The sequence below is a fragment of the Nycticebus coucang genome, chromosome 10, assembly GCF_027406575.1.
Source record: "Nycticebus coucang isolate mNycCou1 chromosome 10, mNycCou1.pri, whole genome shotgun sequence".
Taxonomy (NCBI): Eukaryota; Metazoa; Chordata; class Mammalia; order Primates; family Lorisidae; genus Nycticebus; species Nycticebus coucang.
Genome location: NC_069789.1, coordinates 21,197,047 through 21,210,073, shown reverse-complemented (window position 1 = coordinate 21,210,073; position 13,027 = coordinate 21,197,047). Strand labels below are relative to the sequence as shown.

The 13,027-nt window shown below is 43.7% G+C and overlaps 2 protein-coding genes across 7 annotated transcripts in view; one reads left to right on the top strand and one right to left on the bottom strand.

Moving 5' to 3' along the window:
* B3GALNT2 (beta-1,3-N-acetylgalactosaminyltransferase 2) overlaps nt 1–8,855 on the top strand; it is a 70,151-nt gene extending 61,296 nt beyond the window's left edge. The window contains exon 12 of the mRNA XM_053604135.1: nt 7,375–8,855. Coding sequence (XP_053460110.1) covers nt 7,375–7,434 — 60 coding nt within the window. The 3' untranslated portion in view covers nt 7,435–8,855. The remainder of the gene's footprint in view (nt 1–7,374) is intronic.
* TBCE (tubulin folding cofactor E) overlaps nt 727–13,027 on the bottom strand; it is a 105,425-nt gene continuing 93,124 nt past the window's right edge. For all 6 annotated transcript variants that reach the window (XM_053604130.1, XM_053604129.1, XM_053604128.1 and 3 more), the window contains 5 exons: nt 9,611–9,764; nt 7,203–7,271; nt 5,926–5,985; nt 1,216–1,307; nt 727–992 (listed from right to left, as the gene is read on the bottom strand). In XM_053604130.1, coding sequence (XP_053460105.1) covers nt 900–992; nt 1,216–1,307; nt 5,926–5,985; nt 7,203–7,271; nt 9,611–9,764 — 468 coding nt within the window. In that variant the 3' untranslated portion in view covers nt 727–899. The remainder of the gene's footprint in view (nt 993–1,215; nt 1,308–5,925; nt 5,986–7,202; nt 7,272–9,610; nt 9,765–13,027) is intronic.

Here is a 13,027-nt window from a genome sequence, read left to right as displayed (position 1 = left end):
AAAATGCTGTGTGATATGTGATCATTTGTTTGAGCATTGGTCACTTATACCAAAGTTTGGGGTTTCTGGAAATAATGTCAGATTTTGTGGCTGTCTGCATGAAGTGGGCAACTTGAATTTGAAAAGGAACCAATATGATTCTTAGTTCCAGACCTTGGTTTTAAGGAAGTACAAGTACTCAAGTTTTCTTTTGTCATTTAACATAAGTCCTAAAAGTCAAAGTTTAGTACTTTCCCCAAAAAGCTAAATTTTTTCAAATATGAATAAATCAAAGCAAATACCTCTCAGGGTTTCAGTGCCATAGGAAAGGATATTTCTAAACTGCTGACACTTTGCAAGAACCAATTTTGCTTCCTCCTGTCATTGCCAGTCCTCTTCTATAGAAGAAGATATACTCAGTTTAGGTGTAACTGTAGGGAAAAGCAGGTGCTTAATTTTTTAAACACTCTAAAAACAGTACAGCTGAGAAGAGATAATAGCATTTACGTCACATGTAGTAGAGGTTTTGTCTCTGAGTTTAAGGGACATTTCCCAAAATGACCAAATCATTTTAGTAAACTTTTAAAATAGTATTAATAAAGAATTCCATTAAAGCTGGTCTTAACGACAGCTATTAACTATGTCAGGTTTTATTAGAGTAGCTAGTTTCTATTATTTAAATCTTCATATAATGAAATGCAATCATGAACTATGAAAATATGACATAAGATCAGAAAATCATTAGTAAGATTCAAGGCCTTTATTACTGCTATTATATACAAACCTAGAAATGTTTTTTCCCCAATAAAAAATAACATCCTTTGTTATACGTAGGGGAAGTTGTAAAACTCATTTTGACAGCAGAATTTTCCAATAAATCATTTATTTCCGGTGAACCCCAGACATGATAAGCAGGGTTGTTACCATCGCACTAACAGACAATCTCCATTTTCCACAGAATAAAATTGTAATGACTGTAGGTCATTTTCCAGTTCAATTTCTCTGTCTGGCATCTGAAGTTAGAACAAAAATGGGGGGGAGGGTATGATTAAGACAGATCTGACAAAGCATGTTCTACATCCTCCCCCCCTCCCACTAGACACCCCCAAGCAGCAGGTTGCCCTTAAAGTCAAACAGATTTATGGTATCCATTTAAAATCAAACTATTGTTATACAGAGACAATTTAATGACACCATGTGCAGAAGCTTGACTTTGTATTTTGCTGAGCAACCTACTTTGGGACTTTCATAGGACAACAGAAGGTCTGACACAGGAACTTTGAGAACACGTGACAGCATTCCCTTCACCTTTTGAATTGTCATGGAGTCTGTCAAAGAAAAAAAATCCATCAGTCGGACCTGGTGGCTCATGCCTGTAATCCTAGCACTCTGGGAGGCTGAGATGGGTGGATTGCCTGAGCTCATGGGTTGGAGACCAGTCTGCGCAAGAGCAAGACCCCATCTCTAAAAATAGCTGGGCGTTGTGGCGGGCGCCTGTAGTCTCAGCTACTCAGGAGGCTGAGGCAAGAGAATCACTTGAGCCCAAGAGTTTGAGGTTGCTGTGAGCTATGATGCCACGGCACTCTACCAAGGGCAACAAACTGAAACTATCTCAAAAAAAAAGAAAAATCCATCAGTTCTCTCAACTGACGGTTATCTGTAAAACTAGCTCACATGAATTGCAATGGTAGCAATATCTGATTTCATAGTATCAATTTATCCAAGTATGTAATTAGGAAAAAACTTTAGTCTTTTTACCAATTACTTGAGTCATTTGGGGAACTGTGGGAAACATAGCTAATGTTTGACCTAAGTGCCCTTTGACAGTGAGGTTTCATACCATTTCAGTAGTGTATTTCTTCCTTAATAGGAACAGAAATAATATTCTCAGCACAGAAGTACAAATAAGAATGAAATCACTAAGTTTTCTTTTTAAACCTTGTGGTTACTCTCTTATGAATAAGAATATTGGTTGGGGCTCAGGAATCCTGAGGATGACTCTTAGCCTCTCTGGCCTTAGTTTCTCCCTCTGTAAAATGAAGGTGTGGAGTAGACGAGAGTCTTTCTAGCACGAGAGTTAAAGTGTTCAACGCACACAGACGTGTGACTGCCAGGCACAGAAATATAATTTAAGAGGAAATGCTTTGTTCAGAAAACACTATGAACTTCTTTCCAAAGATGGGTTGTGGTGGGAAATAGTGGATATTTTGAGTATAAGAAAAATAGTTTCTTTGAAGCTTTAGCTGGAGGTACAGCAATAGTGTAGTGTTCCCACAAATATCACAGTGTATTCAAACAAATATTTTTCTATCAAAAATAATTTTTGTAAAAGCTGTGTGTTTTTATGCAACTTGTGATAATAAATGTTCTTTATTTTAGAATAAAAACTGGCTTTCTCTTGTTTATATATTAAATACAGGTAAATCTTTAATTTTAATTAACACAGTTTGCTCTTTTTAGTCTAGTTCTTTGAAGACTTAAGTGGAAGGGCTTTCATTGTTTTACCGAGGGGAAGGACCCAGTCTTAATCCATGTCAGACCAGGCTGCTCATAGGACACGTCTAAGAAACTGAGTCTACAGGAGAAAACATTAATTTGTATGTAATAACTATGGTAACACCTGATTATCTTAACATTCAGAAAATACGAATTTGCCTGTTTTCCTCCTAAGACCAGTGTTTTAAAAATGTCATAGATGGTGGCGCCTGTGGCTCAGTGAGTAGGGCACCAACCCCATATACCGAGGGTGGCGGGTTCAAACCCCACCCTGGCCCCAGCCAAACTGCAACAAAAAATAGCCAGGCATTGTGGTGGGCACCTGTAGTCCCAGCTACTCGGGAGGCTGAGGCAAGAGAATCGCCTAAGCCCAAGAGCTGGAGGTTGCTGTGAGCTGTGACGCCATGGCACTCTACTGAGGGCTCCAGAGTGAGACTCTGTCTCTAAAAAAAATAAAAATGTCACAGAAAGGCGAAGTGGCTCATACCTGTTATCCTAGCATTCTGGGAGGCCGAGGCAGGTGGATTGCTTGAACTCAGGAGTTCAAGACCAGCCTGAGCAAGAGTGACCCCCCATCTCTACTAAAAATAGAAAAACTAGCCAGAGTTGTGGTAGGCACCTGTAGGCCCAACTATTCGGAAGGCCGAGGCAGGAGGCTCAATCACTTGAGCCCAAGAGTTGGAGGTTGCCATGAGCTATGTTCATGCCACAGCGCTCTACCCAGGGTGACAAAGTACAACCCTGTCTCACACACACAAAAAAAAAAATCATAGAAAAAGGCCTGGAAGCGTACTTGTGTTCAAATACATATGCATAGGCTTCATAAGGTATGCTGATCGATAGCTTGTATTTCCTTATTACGTGATGGTATGCTGATTCCTTTAGACATGCCCTGCCCAACACGGCACCCACAAGGACCTGAACTGGAGCTAGCATGACTGAGAAACGGAAATTTTAATTTTATTTTAATGAAATTAAAATTAAACAACCAGATGTGGCTAGTGGCAGTTGTTACTGGACAGCGCAGCATCACATCTACTTCATTCTCCTTAATGGTACCTTACAGTACATTAGACGTGTGCGTCCACCAGAGTTGATGCAACCATTCTTCCTCTTATAAACATTGATAGTCTGAGAGAATGCTTCATCAGAGCATGTGCGCATTTTTAATTTTTTATAGCAGTTGCCACGTAAGGGTACACTGCTTTTTCATGCCAGCCAGTATTCTTTAATTTTCACTAATCTGAGCAATTGAAAAAATAGTGTTATCCTTTAAAAAGTAAATGTAAAATACTATATTTATGTTAGTGGTTAGATAGTCACAGCATGTAGCATAAGAATTAATAGAAATAACCCTGGCTCACTATTAATCTGCTGGCTTACTGCTGAGTTTATAGAATATAGGACTCAGATTCTTAATAGCATAAAACAAAATAATGTTGTTTTATTATAATTATCCATAATTTCTATGGATAATTCTAATTTGTTAACTCTACTCAAAGACTAATAAAAATAGAATGAGTATGGTTATGGTGGGTGTTCCCAAAGTGGGAACCAAATCTCAAAAGTCCTGGGATACTGGTCAGGTATGGAGTGTGGGAGGGGGGTGAGGTGGCACCGTCACCTCAGTCCAGCGCCATGTTCGTGCGCATTTTCAGACCAAAGTCCTTGACAGATCTATCTCAGTGCTTTCAGAATGAAAACCTAACAAGTCTAAGGACAAGATTCTGGGGCTGTGTTCATTAGTGGTAGCATTCCCATGAAGTGATTTGTTTGGAAAGGGAAAATGCAGAGACATCCAAAGCCAAAAACAAAGTTCTAGCCTTCTGTCACTCGTCTGTTCCCACCAAAGCCTTCCCTGATAGTGTTTAAGTTTGAAAAAAGAATAATGAAGGGAACTCATTATGATATAACAGTAAGAAAATTACATGTCACAGGAGGAGAAACTGAATTCCCAGCAGATAAAAATGGAGAAGTAACTGGTAAATTAACACTAAATGGATAGTTATCAATGAGAAAGATACTTCTTTGAACATTCCTAAGGCCTTGCATAAGCAATAGCATGATAAGCTTATTTTATTTGATAAAAAACTAATTTAAAAATCAATGTGAATTACCGCACTGACAGGCAAACAAGAAAACACAATATACTAGAGTCATGCAGGCTATACATATTTCATTTTTTTCAAACCTTCACTGCTCTAAATTTAACCTATTTATATTTTGGCTATGAATCAAGTTTAATCTTGAGAATACACAGTATCATGGCACACTTTCAAAAAGACTGTAATTTAAGGCTGGGCACAGTGGCTCATATCTGTAATCCCAGCACTTTGGAAGGCCACGGTGGGTGGATTGCCTGAGCTCACGAGTTTGAGACCAGACTGAGCTACATCAAGACCCCGTCTCTAAAAGTAGGTGTTAACGGCAGGCACCTGTAGTCCAGCTACTTGGGTGGCTGAGGCAAGAGAATTGTTTGAGCCCAAGAGTTAGAGGTTGCTGTGAACTATGTCACCATAGCACTCTACCGGGGGTGACAAAGTGAGACTCTGTCTGAAAAAAAAATAATAATAAAAGTACAAAGAGTAAAGTTCAGTGCCTGTCGTTCAGTGGTTAGGGCGCCGGCCACATACACTGGGGCTGGCAGGTTCGAACCCAGCCCAGGCCTGCTAAACAACAATGACAACTACAACAAAAAAATAGCTGGACACCTGTAGTCCCAGCTACTTGGGAGGCTGAGGCAAGAGAATTGCTTAAGCCCAAGAGTTTGAGGTTGCTGTTGACCCATAGCACTCTACCAAAGGGACATAGTGAGACTGTCTCAAAAATAATGATAAAAATAAAGACTTAATTTTTCTTTTGAGTGAAAGTTCAAGGTAGGTTAGGTTGATTTTAAGTTCTAAAGTTTTTTAAAGAAAAACTATTTCAGTATGTCCATTAAAGTATCTGAGAATCGTTTCTACAGGGACTCCTGCAGAATATAGGAAAAGTCACAAGTGCCCCAACACTTAGTTCACTTGGCTGTTTCCTCTTTCATGAAAGGATAATAAGACAGATCCCAAACTCAGTGTAACAGTCTCTCAGGAAACAGCTGTAGCCTTGGGGAGTTCCTCTGAAAGGCTAAGCCATTCAAGCTCTCAGACATCTGTTTAAAAATACAATTATAAGCAGGGATTCCAAGTTTAACAAACTGTTGTCAGGATAAGCTGATAAAGTTACGGGAGACCTGAACTTTTTGGAGGATGGGGAGAGTGATGCTAGCACGAATGATTGTATTTTAGACTATAAAAGACTCTTGAAAACCTGTAAGTTTAAAGTATGAATTAAAGGCTTTCATTTCAGCCGACTCATACATGGGCTAGTGACTCAGGAGTATAAAGAAGTTCATCATCAGACAGACGTAGGGAGCGGGGGAAGATGAGAAAGGAAGTAGAGTCACATTCTTCTCACCTGGCAATTGTTTCTGTAGGACTTTCTGATCAAGTTGATTAGGGCATTTTATCTTCAGTGCTTTAAGAAAAAAGGAAAAAGACTAATTGATGTCTATTATAATAAAATTTTTAAACGTGCAGGTTAACCAGGGATTGCCTGAGCTCACAGGTTCGATACTGGCCTGAGCCAGAGAAAGACCTCATCTCTGAAAATAGCTGGGCGCTGTGGTGGGCGCCTGTAGTCCCAGCTACTTGGGAGGCTAAGGCAAGAGAATCACTTGAGCCCAGGATTTTGAGGTTGCTGTGAGCTATGACACCACAGCATTCTGCTGAGGACAACAAACTAAAACTCTCAAAAAAAAATAGGTCTTAGCCAGGTGCTGTGGCTCACACCTATAATCCTAGCACTCTGGAAGGCTGAGGCAGGAGGATCCCTTAAACTCAGGAGTTCAAGACCAGCCTTAGCAAGAGCAAGACCCTGTCTCTATTAAAAATAGAAAAATTAGGACAGTACCCATAGCTCAGGGGGTAGGTCACCAGCCTTGTACGCTGAGGGTGGTGGGTTCGAACCCAGCCCAGGACAGCTAAAACAACAACTGCAACAAAAAATAAAGCCAGGCGTTGTGGCAGGTGCCTGTAATCCCAGCTACTTGAGAGGCTGAGGCAAGAGAATCGCTTAAGCCCAAGAGTTTGAGATTGCTGTGAGCTGTGACGCCTCGGCACTTTATCAAGGGCAACATAGTGAGACTCTGGTCTCAAAAAAAAAAAAAAAAATTAGCTGGGCATTGTGGCATGTGCCTAGAGTCCCAGCTACCCCGGAGGCTGAGGCAAGAAGATCACTTGAGTCGAGGAATTTGAAGTTGCTTTGAGCTGGCTGATACCATGGCATTCTAGCCCAGGCAACAGAGTGAGATGCCTCAAAATGAAGAAGGAATGAACAAACAGGTCTTACTGATGTGGGACCAACATGCTATTACTGTCCCTTTTTCCCCCTTAGTACTTCTTTCCTGACAATTTAACTAGGTTTTCAAGGGTAAAAGTCACCAATTTGCAAATCACAGTTCAATTCATAACTCAAATACCTCCCACATTTATTAACACTATGAAATGAGTTTAAAGCATGACAGTTACAAAACTGTTCATTATAAGAATTAAGAAATATTTGAGAATTCATCATTTCTTTAGAACTTAAGGCACTTCGGTACCTATGAGAAACACAATCCCTACAGGTCAGTACTACCTGCTTCAGCGGGTAAGGACTGGAACACAAGCTGTATTTGAATCTGGGGTTCTTACTTAGTAGGTGGTTCTTGAGCATAAATGGTTGTTGTTTTTTGAGTTCCTCATCTTCAGGTGCACCATATTCTGTTTAAGAAGAAATAAAAAGGGATGAATGATAAACCAAACGGTCACTCGCTGTAAGAAAAAAAAGTAGGTAAGTGTCCACACAGCCTTTTTCCTTTTCCAGGATAAACCTAGCAACACCTCGCAGGCCACGCTGGGATCAGCTTCCTTTTATTCAGTTTGATTTTTAGGAGAGATGGACAGCAACCACTTCTAAGAGCAGACTTCCTTCTCCCCAGAGTTGGAGACCCTGTAACTTAACTACTTCATTGATAAATGACCAATGAAACCCAACAAAAGGAAATAAATGAGAAGCAACACATTACACGTGCATATAAACATATTCTTTCTTAGGGACTGACAACATCCTGGCTCAAACTAGTAAGATAAGGTTGTGTTTTGAGATTCCTCAAACATGTATTCTGAGTTTCACTTTTTGTAAAAGTTCCCTTTTTTTCTGGGTCCTGAGAGAGAAATTCTGGTGCTCTTTGGCCACCTTTCATAGGACACCTGTGCAAGTTTTTTTTTTTTTTTTTTTTTTGAGACGGAGTCTGACTTTGTCACCCTTGGTAGAGTGCCATGGCATCATAGCTCACAGCAACCTGAAACTCCTGGGCTTGAGCGATTCTCTTGCCTCCTAAGTAGCTGCCTACAGGTGCCTGCCACAATGGCTGTTTTTAGAGACGAGGCATTGCTCTGGCTCGGGTTGGTCTCAAGCCTGTGAGTTCAGGCTGTCCATCCGTTTCAGCCTCCCAAGTGCTGAGATTACAGACCTGAGCCACCACACCTGGCCGATCATTCAGTGCCAGGCTGGTGCTGTCAGTACCACCTCTACCAACCAGCTCCCTGGCCTGCGACACAGCCTCCGTCTTAGGGCAATGGGAAAGCAGGACTATTCTGCCATAAGATAACCAGTGACAGAATTTCTCTAAATATTCCCAAGTATCTATGCTTTTGTCTAATTGTGTTCTTAGAAGTGAAACGCTGAACCATACCTGTCTGGCTGCCTTAGAACCCTCCTTGCCCACTCCACAAGTGACTTAGAATTCACCACAAGTGGCCAGGAAATTGGGCCACCTAAGGGAGCAATTTGAAAGCGATTCCAACGGCAGCCTTTCCTCCTCAAAGATACTGTTCAAGCCTGAAGCATTTATGCTGTGAACTTCTTGCATTAGGAAATATATAAAAAGGAAAATCGCATAAAAGTGAAATATGGAATAATGATGAAATCAAACAAAATGGAAAGGACATCAGGGACAAAGATTAATGAACTCTTAGCTTCAAAGCTTGAGGAAGCAGGCTGTGAACCACCATGCCAACCAAGTGTCAAACCCAGTGGAACACACAGTGATGCCTGTGGACGAGAGGCTTAGCAACTACACACTCGTGGGATGTTCATGTGTGTTAGAAGACTTCAATTATAAAAGGGGCTTTAAAAAATTCCAATGCTGGGGTATTTGCGAAACTTGGTAAATGTAGAATGTAAATGTTTTGGCACAGTAACTGAGATAACGCCGGAAAGGCTATGTTAACCAGTGTGATAAAAATGTGTCAAATGGTTTATGAAGTGAGTGTATGATGCCACATAATCATATCATTGTATACAGTTATGATTTAATAAAAAAAAAAAAAAAATTCCAATGCTTGGGCAGCACCATATACTGAGGGTGGCGGGTTCCAACCCAGCCCTGGCCAAACTGCAACAGAAAAATAGCCAGGCATTCTCTGAGGCAAGAGAATCGCTTGAGGCCAAGAGTTTGAGGTTGCTGTGAGCTGTGACGCCACAGCATTCTACTAAAGGCAACAGAGTGAGACTCTGTCTTAAAAAAAATCCCAATGCCTTTAAGATAAATTGGAGTGGAGGATGGGACACCACCTGAAACCTGAAGTCTGGTGACATATGCAAAGGGGAGAACTAAATTAAGGAGTACTTCCCCGGCTCGGCGCCTGTGGCTCAAGTGGCTAAGGTGCCAGCCACATACACCTGAGCAGGTGGGTTCAAATCCAGCCCAGGCCCACCAAACAATGACAGCTGCAACCAAAAAATTGGATGGACGCCTGTAATCCCAGCTACTTGGGAGGCGGAGGCAGGAGAATCGCTTGAGCCCAGGGGTTGGAGGTTGCTGCAAGCTGTGATGCCATGGCACTCGACCCAGGGTGACAGCCTGAGGCTCTGTCTCAAAAAAAAAAAAAAAAGAATTACTTTCCCTTCCCCAGTGCAAATTTCCCCCGTTCAGGAGCCTAAATAGCCTTCTGGACTACTGGAAAATCCCTACAATCCTTGGAAGGGTATTGGAAGCCCCAGGAGAGGAAGAAGAGCAAAAACGACACTGAGAACATCCCCTGATACGGGCACGTACTCAGGCACAGCAGCTGGTATCTAGGGTGGGCTGCAAGGAATTCTTCATTGGGTCTGTTTTTGTCTGGATCCTGATGTCCTCCAGCCTTTCTCCACTCATTTCCAAAAGCCTTTCTGTAATCAAGCTCAGCTCCATGCCTTTCTTCGGGTAGTATCTGTGTTGGTGTGAGATAAGAACATTTTCTGACACATCCTTTGTGTTCTGCAGCCTGTCCTCCACTGCCCATGCATAGAGAAGAATCAAACTGAGAGGGATAAGAAAATACTTCATCACACTTTTCACCTTTCTTTGACATTGACAGAACGTAGGTGTTTATTCAAAAAGAAAAAAGAATTTCAGTTTTACATTTTTCTTCATGAAAGTAGTTTGCCCACAAGCCAGTTTCAGGACTGTGCCAGGTGCTAGGGTCACTTGCTAGAGCGTGGCCGGGAGGTGCCCTCCTTGAGTGCAGGCCAGTGCTCGCAAGGCGCTTCCCTCCCACTTCCCAGGGAAGCAGCTGAGGAGGAGAAATATGCTTTGTGGTTTTGTCTTCTTTCTGCCTGCATTCCCCCCCAAGAAAATGACAGTACCTAGTATTCGTCACCCCTCCTCAGACGGTAATAAATCAGGCTGGGGCAGTAGAGCAACAGGCTTCTGCACTGATCTAAGCGCAATGCTATCTCCTGAAGAGTCAGAAAAGAACATTACTACTAAAATGCACAACCACAGTATTCTACCATTTGAAAAAAGATGCATCTCATATCCTCTTTTGGTTCTTTTTTTTTTAAAAAACATTTAAAAGGATCCTACAGCTTTATAACCAAGCTCTAAAAGTGGCCCTGGACAGTGGTGGTGAGCCCAGCCTGGCAGCCCTCACAATATCAGCCCCACACTTGGGGCTGCAAATGTCCCCAGCAGCAGGCGGGCAGCAGAGGTATTGAAGGTGGGTGGCACCACTTCCTCCAGATCCCCAGAACATGGCAAGCCCCACCTGATCGGTGCAGCAGAGAATCATCCTTCACAGCTCTGTTTTCTTTTAAGCACAGTTAAAGTCCAGAAGCAGCAGTACACAGTAAGTGAGGACAAAATTTGGTGGCCTGCTCTGTGGGCCACTGGAACAGACCCTGTGTCAGCTCTGGCTTGATTCTGTTCCTGTGGCGACAGCCAGCTGACTGGTCACAGGTTGGACCCTGGCTGCCAGAGGTAACAGACAAGAACTGGGCCAGAAGTCCAACCAGTGAGCACACAGGCCTTATCAACAGGTGCGTGGTGCCTTTTCCTTGGCTGGGACCTGGCAGTCAGCACACACAGCACATGGAGAGAGATCTCAGAGGGAATGGAAGAGGCAATTCAGGTGGCCAGAAACCTCTTTTGACACTCCCTTGATCCTGCAAGTGGGCTTTTGTCCAAACCCTACTGCCTCCCCTGCCTAACACCGACAGCACTGCCAGGCCCTGGCCCAGCCACTAGCCAGCCAGAGGCAGGGAATATTATTGGCCAAGAGAATCCTGGTTCAAGGTGGCCAGACTTTTCTTCAACCTATAGGGAAACAATGAACTTGAACAAGCCCTTCTGAGAATGCTGAGCAGCCCCTCGCAGGTGTCTGAGCCTGGCACCTGGTGAAGGTAAGGTGCAGTAGGGCACTGGCAAGTGTGACCACGCACTGCCTGCAGAAAGGAAACTGCATCACATCATCGCATTTCCTGCATTTCTATCTGCTCAAAATGGTGTTTGTTTTTTGTTTTTTGAGACAGAGTCTCATGCTGTCACCCTGGGTTGAGTGCTGTGGCATCATAGCTCACAATAACCTCCAATTCTTGGGCTCAAGAGATCCTCTTGCCACAGTTTTTCTATTTTTAGTAGAGATGGGGGTCTTGCTTTTTGCTCCAGGCTAGTCTCCAAGTCTTGAGTTCAAGCAATCCACCCACCTCAGCCTCAGCAATATTTGTTTTTTTTTTTTTTTTTTTTTTTTTGTAGAGACAGAGTCTCACTGTACCACCCTTGGGTAGAGTGCCGTGGCGTCACACGGCTCGCAGCAACCTCTAACTCCTGGGCTTAAGCGATTCTCTTGCCTCAGCCTCCCGAGCAGCTGGGACTACAGGCGCCCGCCACAACGCCCAGCTATTTTTTGTTGCAGTTTGGCTGGGGCTGGGCTTGAACCCGCCACCCTCGGCATATGGGGCCGGCGCCCTACTCACTGAGCCACAGGTGCCGCCCGCAATATTTGTTTTTTATAAAATTTCCCTGAATGGTCTTGGGACTGTCAAAAAAGATTTCTTTCCTAACAAACAGGAAAATCACCAGGTAGTAAAAATATTGGGGGAGTTTTTCTTCATAGAAACCCTTAGGGGCGGGCTCTAAGCAGGAGCGAGAGGGGGAGCTGGCAATAGTTTCCTGTATCAACTCCAGCCCACAGGCCTCCTTCAGCCTGGGCTGCTGTTCTCCCAGCCTCTGAACACGGCAGCTGACCAAGTACAAACTTTGCTTATGGCTTTGAGGCATGAGAAGCTCCAGGTAGGGAAGGGGGGTGACTTCCAAACAGATTCCAGGAACACAACGCAGCTGCACATTGTGGCCCAGCCACAGGCTAACGCTGAGCACCCTTTACCAGGGCTATCGGGCCAGTAGGCCAAGGCGCACAGAACTGTCCTTTGGAAATAAAACAAAATCATTAACAATGTTTTTTAAATAAAACTGCAGTGAGAGACCATAATTCTGAATGGAAATAAGATAGACTTTGTTTCTTCTTCATCAGCAACACAACACTCTTGGGCTTGGCACCCATAGGAGTGGTTACAGTGCCAGCCACATACACCGAGGGTGGTGGGTTCAAACCCGTCCCAGATCAGTTAAACAACAATGGCAACTGCAACAAAATAGCTGGGCGTTGTGGCGGGCGCCTGTAGTCCCAGCTATTTGGGAGGCTGAGGCAAGAGAATCGCTTAAGCCCAAGAGTTTGAGGTTGCTATAAGTTGTAATGCCACGGCACTCTACAGAGGGTGACATAGTGAGACTCTTTCTCAAAAACAAAACACATAACACTCAGAAATCACGCTGAGAATGCAAACCAATGCAACCCAAGAGTGCCAGGCACACAACTGCCCTGGTGTACAAAACCCAGGCTGCTACCCTACTTTACCCACTGACCTACAGTTCTAAAATCGGACAAGCTGGCCCAGGGCACCAGAGCACAGCAGCCAGACCTCACAGCAACGTGGGCGGGAAGCATCTCCCGGGAAGCCTGTGCCCGGCTCTCACTGCAGGATGAAGCCTGGCTGGTGCAGAGGCAGCGAGGGTGGGGGTTGCTGGGGCAGAGCTGTCAGGAATGGTGACGCAAACTGCAGAGAATCCTGGCTGAGGCAGGAGGCCCACTCAAAGGGCAGGGGCGGACACTAATCCTGGGTGGGGCACGGCCTGTCCTGAGCCCATGGCAGCGGT